The sequence below is a fragment of the Haliotis rufescens genome, unplaced genomic scaffold (genome assembly GCF_023055435.1).
Source record: "Haliotis rufescens isolate VD_foot unplaced genomic scaffold, xgHalRufe1.0.p SCAF_31, whole genome shotgun sequence".
Classification (NCBI taxonomy): Eukaryota; Metazoa; Mollusca; class Gastropoda; order Lepetellida; family Haliotidae; genus Haliotis; species Haliotis rufescens.
In genome coordinates, this window is record NW_025964013.1 from 2206624 (window position 1) to 2228776 (window position 22153).

At 44.4% G+C, this 22153-nt stretch overlaps 2 protein-coding genes across 3 annotated transcripts in view; one reads left to right on the plus strand and one right to left on the minus strand.

Moving 5' to 3' along the window:
• Positions 1–22153, plus strand: part of LOC124136774 (muscarinic acetylcholine receptor M2-like) — a 264939-nt gene that overhangs the window by 136744 nt on the left and 106042 nt on the right. The window lies entirely within an intron of this gene.
• On the minus strand, positions 1308–21022 carry LOC124136818 (36.4 kDa proline-rich protein-like). Its single transcript, XM_048380489.1, has 4 exons — positions 20925–21022; positions 9655–9665; positions 8904–9075; positions 1308–2163 (listed from the first exon to the last, which is right to left on the minus strand). The coding sequence occupies exons 1-4, from the start codon at positions 21020–21022 to the stop codon at positions 1308–1310; spliced, it is 1137 nt and encodes a 378-aa protein (XP_048236446.1).

Below are 22153 nucleotides of genomic sequence, written 5' to 3' on the forward strand. Positions count from 1 at the left end.
GGACGAATCTTGGATTCGAAGTCGAAATCGGATCCTGGCAATGAGAAGGGGCGTAATAGCGTATAATGACGTTTCAAACGATTGAGACATGGCGTTAAGAAATGACTACTCCAATGATAGAGCTAGTGTTGTAGAGTGTCATGAGATCTGACATGAAACTAATTCCTTTAGGTTAATAGTAGAGGCGTGAGACTCGTGACTTACAGGCATATACACATATACACTTTAAAGAAATCAAACCAAGTTATTGCCTCCTTCAATGTTAATTGACAGATTAGCCTAGAGGCAGTGTCATCGATGTTTAAATGCTGAATGTTTTCACTACATTTTGAAATAAAGTTCAGAAGAAATTTCACCACGTATTCCATTTAACCGATTAAAACAAAGCTTGAGTAAAAAAATTGCAATTACCTAAAACTTTTTGAATTTGTCACGTTTTCCCCGAAGCAAGTATAATCCTAGAAAGCAATAAAATACTGATTACAACTAACTTGGCTTGAGCGGTTACTTTGTGCAGATAATGACAGATGTTGTCGTAATGGATGGAAGCTCTAAATGTGATCGCTGGTCGTGAAAGCATGGCTGTGGCAACTATCTCCGCAGCTCACTCTCCGACTGGGACGTGTTCATCATCAGCATCCACGCTTGTAGCGATATGGCTATTTGCCGCCTACTCACCATCATGGAAAATATTCCATTTGGAAATGAACGTGGCTTAAAGGGAATATGTTTTGTAGCGCATCAGAAAAGAAATTGCAATTTTTATAACATGGAGCGCATACACTATGACTTTCAATAAAACTGTTAATGTTTGTTCACGAGTTATTTTGTGGTTTTTGCTCCTTCTTTGAGCTGCTGAATCTGATAATGTAACGTTCACCTGGAATCAGTGTATACATAGAAAGGGCATTACGACGTCCAAAACAATTTTAATACGTATTTTTCTGGTGGTTTAAAAGCATGGAACTAATGCCGAATCCTTTAAGTGTGGTTGTTAGTTTAATGTAAAAGGTGGAATGAAAAGTCGTATATTGCGAATTGTGCATTATCTGACAAGCGCGTGATACAGCATGGTTGCTGCTTCGAATTTTACCAATGGTAAATTCACGCCAGATGGCACGACCCTAAAGAAAGATCCTGAGTACTTGGACGTCTTGCTGTACAGATGTATGGATCATCCTGGGGTTTATCGCTCGATGATGTATCGAGAAATTACCGTATGTGATGAGTTGTTGGTCTTTGGAACGTTATATCCTGATTAGATATTTAGCCTGATTAAATACGCCCGGGATTCCCTGGAGTCGTGTTCATGTGGTCGTTGGTCCTAAACTATACCCTTCAAGTGCCGCTCCTGTATAAAGGTGGGGTTTGACGGTGTGTGAGGGTGTTGCAGGGCGTGACGGTGTGTGAGGTTGTTGCAGGGCGTGACGGGGTGTGAGGGTTTTGCAGGGCGTGACGGGGTGTGAGGGTGTTGCAGGGCGTGACGGGGTGTGAAGGTGTTGCAGGGCGTGACGGGGTGTGAAGGTGTTGCAGGGTGTGAGGGTGTTGCAGGGCGTGACGGGGTGTGAGGGTGTTGCAGGACGTGACGGGGTGTGAGGGTGTTTCAGGACGTGACAGTGTGTGAGGGTGTTGCAGGGCGTGACGGAGTGTGAGGGTGTTGCAGGGCGTGACGGGGTGTGAGGGTGTTGCTGGGCGTGACGGGGTGTGAGGGTGTTGCAGGGCGTGACAGGGTGTGAGGGTGTTTCAGGGCGTGACAGGGTGTGAGGGTGTTGCAGGGCGTGACGGGGTGTGAGGGTGTTGCAGGGCGTGACGGGGTGTAAAGGGTGTTGCTGGGCGTGACGGGGTGTGAGGGTGTTGCAGGGCGTGACAGGGTGCGAGGGTGTTGCTGGGCGTGACAGGGTGTGAGGGTGTTGCTGGGCGTGACAGGGTGTGAGTGTATTGCAGGGCGTGACGGAGTGTGAGGGTGTTGCAGGGCTTGACGGGGTGTGAGGGTGTTGCAGGGCTTGACGGTGTGTGAGGGTGTTGCAGGGCGTGACGGGATGTGAAGATATTGCTGGGCGTGACAGGGTGTGAGGGTATTGCAGGGCGTGACGGGGTGTGAGGGTATTGTAGGGCGTGACGGGGTATGAGGGTATTGCAGGGCGTGACGGGGTGTGAGGGCAACTAGGGGCGTGGTTGGGTGGGGAAGGGAGTGAACGATGGGGGTGGGATGGCAACTAGGGGCGTGGTTGAGTGGGGAAGGGAGTGAACGATTGGGTAGGGATAGCAACTAGGGGCGTGGTGGGATGGGGAAGGGAGTAAACGATGGGGGTGGGATATTTCCTCGGGTGTCATTTTGGTGAGGTAATGTCTATGTGGAATGCACAAGGATGGAATTGTGGCTAGGGTGTTGCTGGTGTGGGGTGGAAAGGCGGTATTTGGTAGGCTGTGCAACAATACGCATATTCCTATGGCTATCAGTCTATGTGAGATGGTCCAGCCAGCCTGCCGTGGCTTTGAGAGAAGAGTAGCATGGCCTTAGTGCAGTTGTACCTGGACGCACCTCGTAACGATGCTTGGACATGATCCGTGCTTGGTCCGTCTTCTCCGTGGGCAGAGTTGCTACACGACAAAAACCTAATTATCTACAAGTCATTTTGCGAGGATAACCTGATGCCATGCGAATTAATACATTACGGAGGTGCTTCAATAGCTTCTTCTGCAGTGGTTATGTGAATTGTACGTGTGTGATCCCATTTATGTTAATTATGATCCCTTTGGTAGGCAAATATAGCAAAAAATAATTCGCTTCTTTAGCTACTCGTCGATATGTATACTCCGGGTCGTCGTCTTTCATGTTTATTAAACCCTGAACAGCACAATGCCCGTGACAGATGTCCCAAAGAAGACCTCCTTTCAGAGATCATTATCCTGACTGACTTGTAATTATTTGCAAGTGATAGGTAATTGATTCGAGAAAACCATATAATGTAACGTGTTATGACGAAGACCGGAGCCAGGGCTTGGAGAACACGTGTTTCCAATCTACAATGGAACGCTTTCAGGGGGTGGTCTCTAATACCTACCATAGCTGTCGTAAGCACTGATTATGAGTAACCTAATCGATCCACCATTTTCCTGGCATGTGGAAAAGTGGGAAATGCATTTTGTGTTCAGCTTTGGTTGTATACTTTCAACATGGGATGATGGCCCTCTTGTGGCTTGTGCACCATCTTACGACCTTCCTGTTGTGACCACATCCCCTAAGTATAAGAGCAGGTCAGGATAGTTTTCCCGGACCTATTGCTGGTCGCGAGAGGCAGATGAAATTGACCAGATAGCGCGGTGCCTTGGTTGCTTGAGAGAGTTTTATTTCAGTAAAGGGGCCACCGGCCCATTATACAATACATGATATCAGAGTTAGACAATTTCAGCGCCAATGATAAAGTTATTGCTCATCATCGTAGCCATGTTTTCTGTCACCGGTGTGCTTCATCCTTGCTACAATATTTCTTTGTACCGTATTTGAACTTAAATATGGCTGATTGCGCAGATAAACATCATTCACTCACCCACACTTCTCGTGATACATGTCCTAATAATGTGTGTTCCTATTGCGCTAGACTGCATGCTCAAAGCGCTAACATTATCAAAGAATCAGTGTGCACTCGATTACCATTCTCAGCTCCCTGGGGAGAATACAACCGGAACTGCCAATGAGGCTCTAGAATGTCAACAGTCACTGCTGGGTGAACAGAGGCATATTCCGAACAAAGCTACTTGCCTAAGGAGACACACTATATCCTTCATGCGAATTCAGTATATATCCATAAGACCTATAGAATGGTCACATGTTTGATAGTAATACAACTCTATATCGTTAATATTATCAATATCCTTGTCGACATTAACATGTCTTATTAAAGTGTCATCAACGCTCTCTATCTAAATATCAAAGGCTTGTCTCGCACGAGATTAGTTTGCTATTCCAGCAAGAACATCGTACATTCTGACAGTTTTCCATCAATCACAATATTCCAGATTCTCAGCCTTGCGGACTACCGAAACATTGACCATTTTAGCGTAAATACGTTTCCATGGTGACGTGGTCTCCCAAGGTAACAACGTATGTTCCAGTGACGTCCGTTTACTTATTAATCAGGCGACACACGCTCTGTATTCTACATGCGCGACTAAGGTGTGTCGTGTACTATTTCGGGTATATCACGACATCTCAACTGGGTGTGTCCCGTGAAGATCCGGGTACGTTAAAATTGGTCTTCATCAACCCATGTTTGTCGTTAGAGGCGACTAACGGGATCGGGTGGTCAGGCTCGCTGACCTGGCTGATGCATGTCATCGTATCCCAATTGCGTGGATCGATGCTCATGATATCAGTCAATGGATCGTCTTGTCCAGACTATTTTCAGACCGTCGCCACATAGCTGGAAACAAACAAACAAACAAACATATCAAAGGGATAACAAATTACGACTGTCACGGACCGCTACGTTTATACAGGATGATGAGGTAGTCAAGTGGGTAATGCATTAGCTCGTGACGCCGAAGGCCTAGGTTCGATTCACCACATGGGTACAATGTGTGAAGCCCGTTTGCGGTGTCCACCGCCATGACACTGCTGAAATATTGCTAAAAGCGGCGTGAAACTTAACTCATGCAAACACTCGTTTATCGTTTCACAAGACATTGTACTTACAAACAATGGATCTAGATTAGAGAGAAACTGGAATTCGAATCAGCAGTTCCTGATAGCCAAAATGCGACATACTGTTACATTGTATGATACTCTTTAAATATAACTCTGTTCAACAAGAAATATACAGGTCTGAGAATAATCGTGAAAAATGTACATTAAATTATTGCAATTCAAATGCTTCGCAAAAGTGGCGTGAAAACTATAAAACGTCAACGCCAGAGAGAAACCGGTCTCGATTATCCGCTCAAAAAGAGATATAAAAGGCAAAATAGCCGTGCAAATTATATGAATGCATCACTGAAATTCAGTGATGATACCAATGTTTTAGATGAACCATCGATTACTGCAGGTCATCGTCTCACATAATAATCACTTGGATTTGTCTTAATCCAACCAGACATTGACAAGGGAACAGAGAGCCAGCTGGGAGTGCCAGATCATCTTCCAGCAAACATGCTGCATCCATTAAGTTCGAGGTAAATAAACCTCCCGCCATCATATATTGGCCATCTAGGGTTTAGTTAGCAGATCATGGCATGCGCACACTTTAATGACATGTGTTGTTGGTGTGATATCTATGTGGATTCCCCCGAGCTAGGGTTATGGTGTCCTGTGATCGTCGTGCGGTGCCATCTCCGTATCGTCTTGCACCACGATCGGTTTCAACGTCATCCCCTCCAATTTCACCGTTGTTAATTACCGATCTTTCAGGGCTTAAGGGGTCGGGTGTGTGGAACGTTTCACCTGATGCGAAGCGAAACAGTCGGAGAACGACGACAAATGTAATCCAACACTTTTGATTGTTTGGTCACACGCTAGTTGTTCATTAACATCGCTTCTTAAGATGTTCATCAGTAAGAAAACACGTGCATGAGATTTAAGAGGCTGCTTACCTAAGCCCCCGGTGTCAGTTCTTTCAGGATAACCTGATCATAAATAAGGCAAACATGTCCTTGCGACTTTGTGCATGTGACCGTAGTGCGCTCAGCTATGTCACGCTATCACAACGTTGTCTGTCACTCATGTCACGCGACTGTGTGGTCTTCATCCTACGTCACATCACACCACAACCTCCAACACTGTTTTCATCTTATGTAACAACCTCCCCGCCCTTCATCCCATGTGACAACCTCCCCGCCCTGTCTTCATCCCATGTAACAACTCCCACCCTGTCTTCATCTCATGTGACAACCTCCCCGCCCTGTTTCATCCCATGTAACAACCTCCCACTCTGTCTTCATCTCATGCAACAACCTCCCACCCTGTCTTTATCCCATGTGACAACCTCCCACCCTATCTTCATCCCATGTCATAACATCCCCGTCTTGTCTTCATCCCATGTCATAACATCCCCGTCTTGTCTTCATCCATGTCATGACCTCCCAATTATTGTCTGGGCATGGTGTCCCTGCATGACTGTTCAGTCTGTCACCCGGATATAAACAGCATGTTCTTCTCCATCCACGCCTCTCACTCCATCTCTGTACATCACCGACGCTTAAAGTATGTGTAATCCATCAAACTACACGTCAAGCATTATACGTTCGCGGTGTTAGTTCAGGGCAGTTAGTGCCTGCGGTAGACTCACACCCCTCGGTGCAGCCTCCCTCACCAAATGCAATAGCGTGGTAGCCAGCAGATCTATATCGTTCATTTCAAATAATGTAATATATGATCCTTGTCGTGACGCTCCCGATATGTCACTGAATCCCACTACGAAGTGAATGATTGAGTGAATATTATTTTCCGCTCCAGTCGAGAATATTGTACGCAATTAATACGGTCGTTCATAATGAGAACTTTGACCGAACAAGGCCTTTGTTGATGTCCTGAACATTGTTCATGCCGTCGGGGAACGAGGACCTACAATCGACAAGTGAGTGAGTGAGTGAGTGAGTGAGTATCAACGCACTGAAACACGTGGAGAGGTACCGTGGACCTGTAATATTCCACCTGGAACTACCACGGGGAAATACACACAGGTGGGACGGGGATATATTCCACCTGGAACTACCACGGGGAATACACACGGGTGGCACTGGGAAATATTCCACCCGGAATCCCCACGGGGAAATACACATGGGTGGCACTGGGAAATATTCCACCCAGAATCCCAAAGCGGAAATACACACGGGTGTCAAGGAAACATATTCCACCCGGAATCCCCACGTGGAAATACACACGGGTGTCACGGGGAAAATATTCAACCCGGAATCCCCACGGGGAAATACACACGGGTGGCACTGGGAAATATTCCACCCAGAATCCCCAAGGGGAAATACACACGGGTGTCACGGAAAAATATTCCACCCGGAATCCCCACGTGGAAATACACACGGGTGTCACGGGGAAATATTCAACCCGGAATCCCCACGGGGAAATACACACGGGTGGCACTGGGAAATATTCCACCCAGAATCCCCAAGGGGAAATACACACGGGTGTCACGGAAAAATATTCCACCCGGAATCCCCACGTGGAAATACACACGGGTGTCACCGCGAAATATTCCACCCGGAATCTCCACGTGGAAACACACACGGGTGTCACGGGGAAATATTCCACCCGGAATCCCCACGTGGAAATACACACGGGTGTCACCGCGAAATATTCCACCCGGAATCCCCATGGCTAAATACACCCTGGTGGCACTGGGAAATATTCCACCCGGAACCCCCACAGGTTTATGCATGAGCTCAAGGCAGTTGAGAACTATTCCACCACGGAGATATTTTCACGTCAGCCATTTGGAATCTAGTGCACCAGGTTTCCTACTGAGACATACACTAGGGACCGATTCCATTCGGAGACACAATAAGCAGGAGACGCATATGAGGCGGTCATTCCGGTTTACGAAGTGACCCGATGAAGGAATACATGCAGTGATTTAAGCGCTAATTTAATTTCACAAAAATACCCTGGTTTAGTTACCCTGATATTAATCCTCTACACCACATTAGATGACGTTTCAAGAACAGCAATCAAACCGTTCCTGAGATTCACAATTAATTCGTCGTTGACTGCCTTTTGTTATTTCGCATAAGGGTAATTGAAATGTTGCAGCTATATAGCGTCAGGAGACGTTGTTGATGGCATACTCATAATGTCGCCGAAATAGATTCAATTACCATACAAATCACGATAAATGAACGTCTGGATCGAATTTGCGATCGGTGTGTTTGTCAGACGCAGGTAAATTTCACCGTATGGTGGCGGATATTTAATATGATACTGGGAATTCCATCATTTGTTTACACGATACAACCGGTTACAAATGACGACGAGACATGCTGTAATGATTTACAACTTTGCTCTAACTAGCCCTGCTGCATAGCTCCGTCTGAGAGGGTCGGCTTTGCCTTGATATTGTGTGTTTACAAAGGCAACACACAATCCGAACAACAATGTAATCAGAGTGGCTTCTACATCCTGAGGTATTTTCACAAGGCGCGCACCTCTTATTCAAAATAGTCCTCGGGCGTCGTGGGCCATAGAGTCAGGAGCTGACCGAGGTGGCCTGAGAAACTCTGGTCTTGTTGAGTGCGTAGGGTCAATGGGTGGAGTCCAAAGAGCTAGCTCAGCTGTGTCGTTAAACAGTCCGATTGCTAATATGTTGTGGTTGTTAAATATGATGGGACGTCATATATTTGATGTCTATAGCGTCCCGGGAACTATCATTCCGACCGCACGATAATTGGTACCTCAGTAGGCCACCAGTTCATAGAACCACGGTTAAAATATAGGTCATCAGTTACGATCCATAAACATAGGAATCTCCAAATCTCAAAGCGTGGCAACACTCCGTTAAGTGACACTCTCTTAGCACCATTTGATTTCACAAAGTGGCATAATATATGGACGTATAAGTTACAGCTAAGTGGTTGTAAGAACACCATGATGGTGATACGTGTATAAAGATGCATTAGTTGATTAGTATCTGACGGTTTTACCAGAAAATGCGACATAGGTACATTGTATAACATTGACCTGACGTTTCATACAGAAGTGACCATAGCTATTTATTGTAACTTTTGGGAAAAATATATTTTTTTGTCAACATCATATTATATTGGTAGTTTAGGAACAAACCATTCAATACTCTTGAGGGGAGGGGTGTGGGGGTGGGGTGGGGGTGAATATTGAATAACCAGTCCGCTATTGTAATAGTCGTAGTTGTAGTCTCTGATAGTGTTGTAGTTGTAGTCACCGGTTGTTGTAGTCGTAGTAGTTGTAGTCATGGCTGGTGTAGTCGTAGTTGTACTCATGGCTGGTGTAGTCGTAGTTGTAGTCATAGCTGGTGTTGTCGTAGTTGTAGTCACCGGTTGTGTTATAGTCGTAGTAGTAGTCACTGGCTGTTGCAGTCGTAGTTGTAGTAATGTCTGGTGTAGTCGTAGTTAACGTTGTAGTCACCGGTTGTGTTATAGTCGTAGCAGTAGTCACTGGCTGATGCAGTCGTAGTTGTAGCCACTTGATGTTACATATGACACATGCACATATATAGGAATATTGTTACATCAAGCATATATGCAGAAGCAACAAGAATTATATATGGTGGCACGTTTGACAGTGGTATCGACATCCGACAGAACGAGTTGCTTCCAGTGATTGTGTGGGCCACCATGAATCCCCCAGTTGCTAGATCACGCAACCGCCTGAATCTCGTGAATCTGAGACCTCATGTATACATGCTCTATCTGCCGGTATTGGTTTATAGAAGGGGTTGTCTGCTTACGCTATCAAGATAACTTTAGTGTCAGCACTTCTGTCTCTCAACAAATGTTGGAAGAAGAGCCATAACACGTCAGCAGCGTATACACTCAGCAATGATGGCGTTTGTTTAGAGAAAAAAGTGTTTTAAGAACTCTACGATATTTATATTATATGGAAGCATGTGCTTGCCGACACTTGCGCCATTACGAGCGCGCCTGTTATTGAGTGTGCGCCCGCATTCCACTCACCGCTTGGAATACTGGAAACAAAACAAGGGAGGGCACTCTGTGACAGAACCAACTGTTAACCACTAGTGGGATAACAATTACGTTGCTCAGAATTTGTTTTCAACCAATATGGGCAGAGCTACGCCATGCCTAAGATGAAAGTTAGATGTTAATCTATAGAATATTTGATACAGCTATAAACATCCTAAATGGAACACCCAGATATCCATTTCACACTCCGATTAGATTCCCAAGATTATTACCCGGTCAAGTACCACACTAGGGGTTTAATCATCATCTGTACTGATCAGTGCGTTGTGTTGATATATTATATACCGACCAGCAACCACGATGTATCTGCGGCAGAAAGGTATTCGTTGCTTCATCTTGATTAAATATATATTTTGAAATAATATGACATTTTTTACTTGGTCTATTCTTGTAGACAGACACAATATACTTGTGCAGACAAATGAGTAAAGGGCTTCAATTTAAGCTGTAGGCACTTATCTTTACTTTCAGATAAGATTAAGTATTGATTTTGTGAAATTCCCGCTTGGATGATATCAGAGTTACAGAGGCTCTCACACCTGTTCAAAGACGCAGACAGAATGATCGCTTTCACTTACCGACTTGTTACTTTCAGGTGTAGTGCCTTGTATCAGGTCTTCTCTTAAATATGTATGTATACACTTATTTGTCTGAAACCAGTTATTTGATTAATTAAACAATGAATGACATCAACGAGCGTCATAGTCTGTGACCAGAGCCCTCACGGTCAAGTATTTGTTTTGTTTCACCAGCCTTCCATAATTATAATGTCGTTCCGTCATGGGAGCGCTCAATGGTGACCTGACCCTTACATATTTTGAAGTAGATAATTTTATATTTTAATGCAAATACTCCGTGATCTTGCCCTGTGCCCATCCATGTCCACTGTGCCATATAGTGTCATTAAATGGGGACCTGGATTTTGTATGGAGACAAACTATATTTTTAGCAAGTCCCGCAAACCAACCTAAATATTTATTTTACCCCAAACCAGCTTGCAGCAATGTAGTTTTTGTGTCTGTACATTTGTACCCCCTCACACACACACACATACACAGATGGTCGGTCCCAAACACACCTTGTGCGAATAATTCCAACTGAAAGTCTGAAGAAATGGTATACGTCTTTCTTTTTAATGAAATATGTTGATATATGAGGATAGGTGACATACTCGTCCATTTCGAAAAAAGGGTTTGATCTTGTACTTCCAAGTTTACCTCAACATGGGAAAGTCAAGAGATTACTCAAGTTCCATAAAGCAAATAGTATTTCCATCCAACCATACAAATAATAAAGCTTCTTTATCGTTTTCGAGACAACGAACATCGAGCGGCTGGTACACACTTTCTGGTACACACTTTCTGGTACACACTTTCTGGCACTCACATCCTGGTACACACATTCTGGTACACACATTCTGGAACACACATTCTGGTACACACATTCTGGTACACACATCCTGGTACACACATTCTGATACAAAAATTCTGGTACACACATTCTGGTACACACTTTCTGGCAATCACATTCTGGTACACACATTCTGGTACACACCTTCTTGTACACGCATCCTGGTACACACATCCTGGTACGCATATTCTGGCACACACATTCTGGTACACACATTCTGGAACACACATTCTGGTACACACATTCTGGAACACACATTCTGGTACACACATTCTGGTACACACATTCTGGTACACACATTCTGGAACAAACATTCTGGTACACGCATTCTGGTACACACATTCTGGAACACACATTCTGGAACACACATTCTGGTAGACACAATCTGGTACACACATTCTGGTACACACATCCTGGTACACACATTCTGGCACACACATTCTGGTACACAGATTATGGAACACACATTCTGGTACACACATTCTGGTACACACATTCTGGTACACACATTCTGGTACACACATCCTGGTACACACATTCTGGAACACAAATTCTGGTACACACTTTCTGGTACACACATTCTGGTACACACATCCTGGTACACACATTCTGGTACACACATCCTGGTACACACATTCTGGAACACAAATTCTGGTACACAGATTCTGGTTCACACATTCTGGTACACACATCCTGGTACACACATTCTGGTACACACATTCTGGTACACAGATTCTGCTTCACACATTCTGGTACATAGATTCTGGTACACAGATTATGGAACACACATTCTAGTACACACATTCTAGTACACACATTCTGGTACACACATTCTGGTACACACATTCTGGAACACACATTCTAGTACACACATTCTGGTACACACATTCTGGAACACACATTCTAGTACACACATTCTGGTACACACATTCTGGTACACACATTCTGGTACACACATTCTGGAACACACATTCTGGTACACACATTCTGGTACACACATCCTGGCACTCACATTCGCGCACTCACATTCTGGTGCACACATTCTCGCAGTCACATTCTGGTACACACATTCTGGTACACACATTCCGGTACACACCTTCTTGTACACACTTTTGCGCACTCACATCCTGGTACACACATTCTGGTACACACATCTTGGTACACACATTCGCGCACTCACGTCCAGGTACACACATTCTGGTACACACATTCCGGTACACACATTCTGGTACACACATTCGCGCACTCACATCCTGGTACACACATTCGCGCACTCACATCTAGGTACACACATTCCGGTACACACATCCTGGTACACACATTCTGGTACACACATCCTGGTACACACATTCGCGCACTCACATCCTGGTACACACATTCGCGCACCCACATTCTTGTACACACATTCGCGCACTCACATCATGGTACACACATCCTGGTACACACATTCTGGAACACAAATTCTGGTACACAGATTCTGGTTCACACATTCTGGTACACACATCCTGGTACACACATTCTGGTACACACATTCTGGTACACAGATTCTGCTTCACACATTCTGGTACATAGATTCTGGTACACAGATTCTGGAACACACATTCTGGTACACACATTCTGGTACACGCATTCTGGTACACACATCCTGGTGCACACATTCTGGCACACACATTCTGGTACACAGATTCTGGAACACACATTCTGGTACACACATTCTGGTACACACATCCATGTGCACACATTCTGGTACACACATTCTGGTACACACATCCTGGAACACACATTCTGGTACACGCATTCTGGAACACACATTCTGGAACACACATTCTAGTACACACATTCTGGTACACACATTCTGGTACACACATTCCGGAACACACATTCTGGTACACACATTCTGGTACACACATTCTGGAACACACATTCTAGTACACACATTCTGGTACACACATTCTGGTACACACATTCTGGTACACACATTCTGGCACACACATTCTGGAACACACATTCTGGTACACACATTCTGGTACACACATCCTTGCACTCACATTCGCGCACTCACATTCTGGTACACACATTCTCGCAGTCACATTCTGGTACACACATTCTGGTACACACATTCCGGTACACACCTTCTTGTACACACTTTTGCGCACTCACATCCTGGTACACACATTCTGGTACACACATCTTGGTACACACATTCGCGCACTCACGTCCCGGTACACACATTCTGGTACACACATTCCGGTACACACATTCTGGTACACACATTCGCGCGATCACATCCTGGTACACACATTCGCGCACTCACATCCAGGTACACACATTCTGGTACACACATCCTGATACACACATTCTGGTACACACATCCTGGTACACACATTCGCGCACTCACATCCTGGTACACACATTCGCGCACTCACATTCTTGTACACACATTCGCGCACTCACATCATGGTACACACATCCTGGTACACACATTCGCGCACTCACATCCAGGTACACACATCCCCAGCCGGTACGCTTCAACTTCATCAGAGTACATTAAAATGCACAAGTCGTGATGGCGTCGTTACCTCAGCAGTGCCACAAATGCAACTGTATAATTATCTAACAACGTGTTCCTCCTGAAATTTGTATCTGTACATTCTATACAGTTCACATATCAGCATGGTGTTATGTGTTTGATGCATGACACACGATGATCATACGACTTGTAAACCAATATACCAACGGCATTCGATTAGGATTCAATATGTGCGATCTGCATTAAGCCCATTACACGGATCCACCATGAAGAGCAGATAGCGATATTGGCAGTGGTTGTTACGTGTGCAGACTGAGGTCTTATATGCACAATGTGTGCCCACGTGCGGAGGGATCTGGAGATATGAAACGAGATATATTTGCAATTACGATCTGACGCAAACATCAGAAATGGATAAAGCGGAGAAGCAAAATAGTTTGTTGGGTAAAGAGCGCCATTAATGATCATGGTGATGTTTACAATAGCTTTGTGTCTCATCAAGCGATAGTGAAGTCTTATGAATAGGAGCCAAACTTTCAGGAAACTCATTCGACTTTCCTTAAGAGGCGTTCAGACGTTTATACTTTGGGTAATATGGTTGTAGTTCACGTCATATTGCATAGCTTATACAATACAATGAAGACGAGGGGACCGACCATTTGATGGTCTATGTTTTATAAATTAAACGATTCTCCTAGAACATGCTTGAAAACAATAATTCTGCTTCGGCATCTTGAAAAATCAAGACATTTTCTGCCACAAAAAATAAATTGCTGCAAGGTTTAAACAACATGTTCAGCCTCATAATGTTAATTTAAAAAAATAATTCTGGTTTTACAACTGTAGCTGAAGGGATATCCGTTTTCCATACAACATCCCAGGCCCTTCCCAGAAAGTCAACAGGAGTTTCAACGTCTTTATTCTTTCGTACAAACTTTCGGTACATATGCTAGACTAAGTACATGTATCAAGCAAGTGATGAACAACTGGAAGGACATGGTTCCTTGTACATATTCTAGTACATATAAACAGATGAACAACGAACAAGGTGACAAATGATGTCGAGGGATGAAGCATGAGAGAAACCTTTAACAACAAGGCACACACAAGTTGAAATCTTTGTCACCTGTGTATTCAAGGATACTGCAGCATCTGAAATGCCACTTAAATCCGGACACGAGGTAATCTAGACTTGGATTCGTTTTTTGTATTATTTCCTAGGGCCTAGGAGACAGAATAAGACACACACTATACCATGATAATGTCATGTAGATAGTCAAACGGTCATCATGCATCTAACTGTACTGAAGTAATATGTACATGACGCTTGAATATCCTCTGACGCATGAGTGAGTGAAATGGGATTTATTGGCAGTTCGGTCAGATGAAGACGCGTGTACCACGCCCGGCTGACGGATACCACCCTGCCCTGTACGTTATAAATCTTTGGTCCAAAGGGACCCTAGTGCTATACAGGAAGCGTTGTAACTATGCTGATGAATTCATGACACAGGGTGCGTTCTTCATTGTGTTAATGTGCACTGATCAATATGCATCCATTCAACTGTCAAGGGTGACCACTTTGAATATTTTATCGCGTTATGAGGTCAAGTTCGATACATCGGGTTCTTCGTGGTGTGATGAGTGGAACGATGGTGAACATCGTGTGTTTTCCACGCCGAATACCTAGGTTTGATTCCCTTGTGTGAAGAGGCGGTCGGGTAGCCTGGTGGTTAAAACGTTCGCCCAACACGCCGAATACATAGGTTTGATTCCCTTGTGTGAAGGGGCGGTCGGGTAGCCTAGTGGTTAAAGCGTTCGCTCATCACGCCGAATACATAGGTTTGATTCCCTTGAGGGAAGGGGCGGCCGTGTAGCCTAGTGGTTAAAGCGTTCGCTCATCACGCCGAATACCTAAGTTTGATTCCCTTGAGTGAAGGGGCGGTCGGGTAGCTTAGTGGTTAAAGCGTTCACTCATCACGCCGAATACCTAGGTTTGATTCCCTTGAGTGAAGGGGCGGTCGAGTAGCCTAGTGGTTAAAGCTTTCGCTCATCACGCCGCATACATTGGTTTGATTCCCTTGAGTGAAGGGGCGGTCGGGTAGTCTAGTGGTTAAAGCGTTCGCTCATCACGCCGAATACCTAGGTTTGATTCGCTTGAGTGAAGGGGCGGTCGGGTAGCCTAGTGGTTAAAGCGTTCGCTCATCACGCCGAATACCTAGGTTTGATTCGCTTGAGTGAAGGGGCGGTCGGGTAGCCCAGTGGTTAAAGCGTTCGCTCATCACGCCGAATACCTAGGTTTGATTAGCTTGAGTGAAGGGGCGGTCGGGTAGCTTAGTGGTTAAAGCGTTCGCTCATCACGCCGAATACCTAGGTTTGATTCGCTTGAGTGAAGGGGCGGTCGGGTAGCCTAGTGGTTAAAGCGTTCGCTCATCACGCCGAATACCTAGGTTTGATTCCCTTGAGTGAAGGGGCGGTCGAATAGCCTAGTGGTTAAAGCGTTCACTCATCACACCGAATACCTAGGTTTGATTCCCTTGAGTGAAAGAGGTAACGCTTCTCCTTCCTAGCTACCGATAATAAGGTGCACGAGCCACGTCACATCATCTGCATGGCGAGTTGTGGCATCTCGGCCAGAATGCTTCATTATAATGATACGTACTGTGCCCTTGTCTGTCATATATACACCCGGAAACTGAATCCGGAAAGCACAAATAGAGAGTATGAAGGCGACTAAAGGGATCGGGTGGTCAGGCTCGCTGACGTGGTTGATGCATGTCATCGTATCCCAGTGCGTGGATAAATGCTCATGCTATCAATCACTGGATTGTCTACCCCAGTGCGGCGTTAAACAACAAACAAAGAAAATAAATAAAGATACTTTACAGGGAGACACATTCATATTAACATTAAACTAACCATAATGCATGTGTCAGTGTTATATAATATGGTGAAATAGTGTATCAAATAACACATATGTCGTAATAACTGTTGATGTATGTAAGTGCCTTTACGTCATATTCGGACTACATAGGGGCAGATTACTTGTCGTAAGTGGTACAGGTCTTCAGATGGAAGGGAGACGTTTTAACAACATTTAAAAAATCACTACTTTTAAACAATTACATTTTAAGTTTTAAATTCCACATTCAGTCGAGAAATGTATAGGTTCGATGCTCAGGCAAATTATGGATCTTTACCCCGGTAGAAACGACAAATCGGGACTATCCTGATTGAAATGATGCTGAATACGCAGGAACGACAATTCATTGAGTGGGGTGAGGTGAAATGGGATTGAATGTCGTATTCAAGGTTATTGCATTGTATAACGACGCTAGTGTTTGCACGTGTGTGCTTGTACAAGTCCGTACTAATGCCTTCTTTAGACACCACTTCTTTAGCCCTCTGAGACACCATACCTCAGTTTCAAATGAACACTTCACTCAGACACAGTATACTGTCCAACCGTCCTTGGTTTAGCCCATTATGTCGAGCTCCAGGCAGGATAACAAGTACAATCTTCTCTTGGTATGACACGGCCGGGGATAAAACCATCACCCTTCCGCTCTACGGGCACACATTCTATCTACTAGACCACGGCGGCTCCAGGCAGGATAACAAGTACAATCTTCTCTTGGTATGACACGGCCGGGGATCAAACCATCACCCTTCCACTCGCAGGGCACACGTTCTATCTACTAGACCACGGCGGCTCCAGGCAGGATAACAAGTACAATCTTCTCTTGGTATGACACGGCCGGGGATAAAACCATCACCCTTCCGCTCTACGGGCACACATTCTATCTACTAGACCACGGCGGCTCCAGGCAGGATAACAAGTACAATCTTCTCTTGGTATGACACGGCCGGGGATCAAACCATCACCCTTCCACTCGCAGGGCACACGTTCTATCTACTAGACCACGGCGGCGGTCTCTTGGAATGAGTGAGTGCGTTGGAGGCTAACAGTTGCTTGATAATTTAATTGAAGGGTACGACCAGAGTAAGCTGATACGTGTTAACCACGTGCATGGACGTCAAATCAGGGTTTATCTGCGGTTCAAACGCAGGAGATAGGATTAAGGGAAGCAACTCTGCGCTGCGAAATGCTTGCGCCTAAGACGGCTGGGTCATTGGACCCCTGCGACATATAGTACCCCTTTTCAAAATTATTATCAGACATTAAGTTTGAAAATAATATTATAAACTGACAGTTGGCACTCCCAGCACCTACTCTAGACTACTGTGAGTTGTATCAATGTCGTGACGTTTAGCTATGGTTTGTGCAGTACTAGCTCTTATTGCCACATCAGCACTGGAATTGATCTCTGGAAAGGCGAGGTTATATCGGGTGTCAGTAATGCTGATAATTCTCTCCGAAAGTAAAAAGTCTAGCTTCTTTTTATTCTGGAACATATACATCTCGTTAAGAGCTTTTAGCATTTGACATTTACACTGCGACCAACACACTTGCATCTTGTGATGTTGTATTGGGTTATTCTCAATCACGGAAGATCTCTTCTTGAGTAGTCTTTCGGTCTTTTGACTTCACGATGAACATGAAACCGACGCGTGTTTTATATTCGTAATAAACTAGCCATGTTTCCAGTCATCCAGTGACGCTCAGCTTTCATTGATAATTAGTGACGATATGATAAAAAGCCTCATTAACTCTTATCTGATGTAAAGTGTTATTAAATTACGTCACAACATAATTTAAAGTTATAAATGGAACAGGACAAAATCTTAAAATGTAAATTAAGTGCTGAATATGCATGACCCTAAGGACACAGTTGGCAGCTGTCAAATCGATTCATGATATTTCGTTGATGCCGAACGTTTAGTCACTTGAAAAACATGAAACGTTTGATGCACTGGATGATAAAGAGATAGCATTGAGGCAACCAGCACGACTATCATCTATTTCAGACCTATGATCCGTCACGTTAGCACGTGGTTCATTTTACCAGACAAAAAACCCAAACAATGTCCGACGATTATGCGAGCAAATGTAACAATGTGACTGATAACCTACTCCGAGAGATCCTCCAAGCAGTGTGTTTGATTATTTGTGTCGGTTTAGAATGTTGGAATATTTGTGTCAGAAGCTTGTTTTCCTTAACAACCCCCTGCCCTGCCCGAGTCCGCAGCATGGACCCTCGGGGCGTTGCTTTGCCTTCCGTCCAACACAAATACCCCCTGTGTTTGGGTGTAGCATGGAATGCCAACATCGTCGCTTCATGTTGTTCCTTGTGTATCATCTCACAGTATTGATTCAGTAGAAAGTTACTTTATCCTTGTCTCATCTTGAAACCACGATCAAGCTGATGCTTCCAGATCTTGCGTTTATGATATGAAGGAGGGTGTGGTCAAATGGGGTTTAACGTCGCGTTCAAGATTATTGCACTTATTGCGTAAAGCGACGGGAATTACACAACAAGTACCATCTATTAACTATTTTGGTATGACGCGGCCAAGAATCGAAGCACCGACCTTCCGCTGTACGGACACACACTCTATCCAATAGACCACGGAGGTTGTCTTTTCGAGTGCTGTCTTTCCGCGTGGCGTGAGTGAGTGAGTGAGTGCAGGTCGTGGTGACACAGACGTGGCTGCATGTGTTGAGACTATGATGGACCCCGTACCCCTTAGAGACCATAGTGTATTTCTATAGCGTATACTCCATGGTATACTTCTATGGTGTATATTCCACGGGCATCACTAGGCTGCATTTGCACCGCCACGCCGTCTTCGTGAGCATATATGGACATCTGAAACTGGAGAAACAATGACATGGTATGGATATGGAGAGTTTAGTCTATCTTTGGCTTTGTATCTCGTCACGTGTCTAGCCAATGCAGGAACCCCGTTAGAGACATACCGGGTCACTTAAAGTAAGAAATGTTGAAATGTTATCGGTTCACTGAACAACAAACGATAATACTGAATTGCGTACATTTGTAAAGTTGCGAGGATTATTCACCTTGATGCCGAGATCCAGTACATGACCATGCACTGGCGGGTACATGTTACACACAATTAGAATGCCCAGAAACACAAACATTATGACAAACTGTTTGTTCGTAGCTCACTGTGTTTGTGTTTAATCACCAGAGTGTTTAACGTCTTCGCCCAGCACCAGGTTTGGACCACCCCGTCTCTGCTCTACCACTTTCCCCCAACCCCAAACTCCACAACACCTCCCAGCCACCCCACCCACACATCACACAGAAACACACGTGAAATAGGCTCAAGTGGTTTCAATCCCCCTGCCAGTCACTGCGACAGTAACATTGTGTATCTATAACACATGTCCAAATCACTTAAGCTTGGGATTTTCGAAAGTTTGTTTCCCACTGTTTTGTGTGTATACGCCCATATTTATTTAGATTCTCGTCTTGCAGATATGAAGACTCGTACAGGTGGTGTGTACATCGTCAATGGCCCGATATTATTCTTACCGTGACCCTTGACCTAACCCAATCACGAAATTACCTATACCATACGTCCACCATAACCAGAGGTTTGCCTTGATTAAAATTCTACCCTGATCATACGCCTAACCTGATGGTAAAGTTATCATAACAATGGATCTACTTCATCAGTTGCCTTGATTAAACTTCTACTCTGACCAGGAACACAGGTACAGCCGGATCGTTGGTGTATCCTGACGTGACAATCCTATAGACATATATATATATATATCACATCAGAGCTTTTTGAGCAGTGCCGGTTTTTTTTTAATGCGTAATATAAGTCACTGAAGACATTGCTGTAAAGTGTTTAGCCTCGAAATGTGCCCCGGACCCTTCGTCTACCTGTCGTCGTCATTTTGTCGTCTCGTCACCTCACCTCCCTCCATTATCATTCATATCTGTATTCATCTTCTCGCCATTTTCTCTTCCTCATCCTTCGTTTCTTTCCTTGCTTCCTACCTTCCTTCCTTCTTTATCCTCCATTATGTCTCCTGCTCTTCACCTCCCTTCCTTCTTTATCCTTTATTTCTTCTCTGGCTCTTCCCCTTCCTACTTCCTTCCTTGTCCTTCCTTTCCTCTCTTGTTCTTCACGTTCCTTCCTTAACGGGGGCGGTCGGGTAGCCTAGTGGTTAAAGCGTTCGCTCGTCACGCCGAAGACCCGGGTTCGATTCCCGACATGGGTACAATGTGTGAAGCTCATTTCTGGTGTCCCCCGCCGTGATATTGCTGGAATATTGCTAAAAGCGGCGTAAACCATACTCACTCACTCCTTTACTTTCACCTTCCTTCCTTCCTTATCCTTCATTTCTTCTCTTGCTCTTCACCTTTCTTCCTTAGCCTTCATTTCCTCTCTTGCTCTTAACCTTTCTTCCTTATCCTTCACTTCCTCTCTTGTTCTTAACCTTCCTTCCTTATCCTTCATTTCCTATCTTGATCTTAACCTTCCTTCCTTATCCTTCATTTCCTCTCTTGCTCTTAACCTTCCTTATTCTTCATTTCCTCTCTTGATCTTAACCTTCCTTCCTTCCTTATCCTTCATTTCCTCTCTTGTTCTTAAGCTTCTTCCTTATCCTTCATTTCCTCTCTTGTTCTTAAGCTTCCTTCCTTATCCTTCATTTCCTCTCTTAATCTTAACCTTCCTTCCTTGTCCCTCATTCCCTCTCTTGATCGTAACTTTTCTTCCTTATCCCTCATTTCCTCTCTTTATCTTAACCTTCCTTCCTTATCCTTCATTTACTCTCTTGTTCTAAAGCTTCCTTCCTTATCCTTCATTTCCTCTCTTGATCTTAACCTTCCTTCCTTATCCCTCATTTCCTCTCTTGATCTTAACCCTCCTTCCTTATCCTTCACTTTCCTCTTCTTTCTTTTCACCTTCCTTATCCTTCACTTTCCTCTTTCTTTTCACCTTCCTTCCTTATCCTTCATTGCTTCTCTTGCTCTAAACCTTCCTTCCTTATCCTGTATTTCTTCTCCTGCTGTTAACCTTCCTTCCTTATCATTCATTTCCTCTCTTGTTCTTAACCTTCCTTCCTTATCCTGTATTTCTTCTCCTGCTCTTCATCCTCCTTCCTTATCCTTCATTTCCTCTCTTGTTCTTCACCTTCCTTCCTTATCCTTCATTCCTCTCTTGCTCTTTACCTTCATTCCTTATCCTTCATTCCTCTCTTGCTCTTTACCTTCCTTACTTATCCTTCATTTCCTCTCTTGTTCTTCAACTTCCTTCCTTATCCTTCACTTTTCTCTTTCTTTTCACCTTCCTTCATTATCCTTCATTTCTTCTCTTGATCTTAACCTTCCTTCCTTATTCTTCATTCCCTCTCTTGCTCTTCACCTTCCTTCCTTATCCTTCATTCCTCTCTTGCTCTTTACCTTCCTTCCTTATCCTTCATCCCCTCTCTTGTTCTTCACCTTCCTTCCTTATCCTTCATTCCTCTCTTGCTCTTTACCTTCCTTACTTATCCTTCATTTCCTCTCTTGTTCTTCAACTTCCTTCCTTATCCTTCATTCCCTCTCTTGCTCTTCACCTTCCTTCCTTATCCTTCCTTTCATTTCT

Excerpts from the sequence above, each read along its gene's own strand:
- LOC124136818 (XM_048380489.1), bottom strand. The coding sequence starts at position 21,022 with ATGAAGGATAAGGAAGGAAGGTTAAGAACAAGAGAGGAAGTGAAGGAT. Across the intron at positions 2,164-8,903 it reads TACTACGACTACAACAACCG|TTGCCCTCACACCCCGTCAC; the intron begins GTGACTACAACT and ends CCACGCCCCTAG.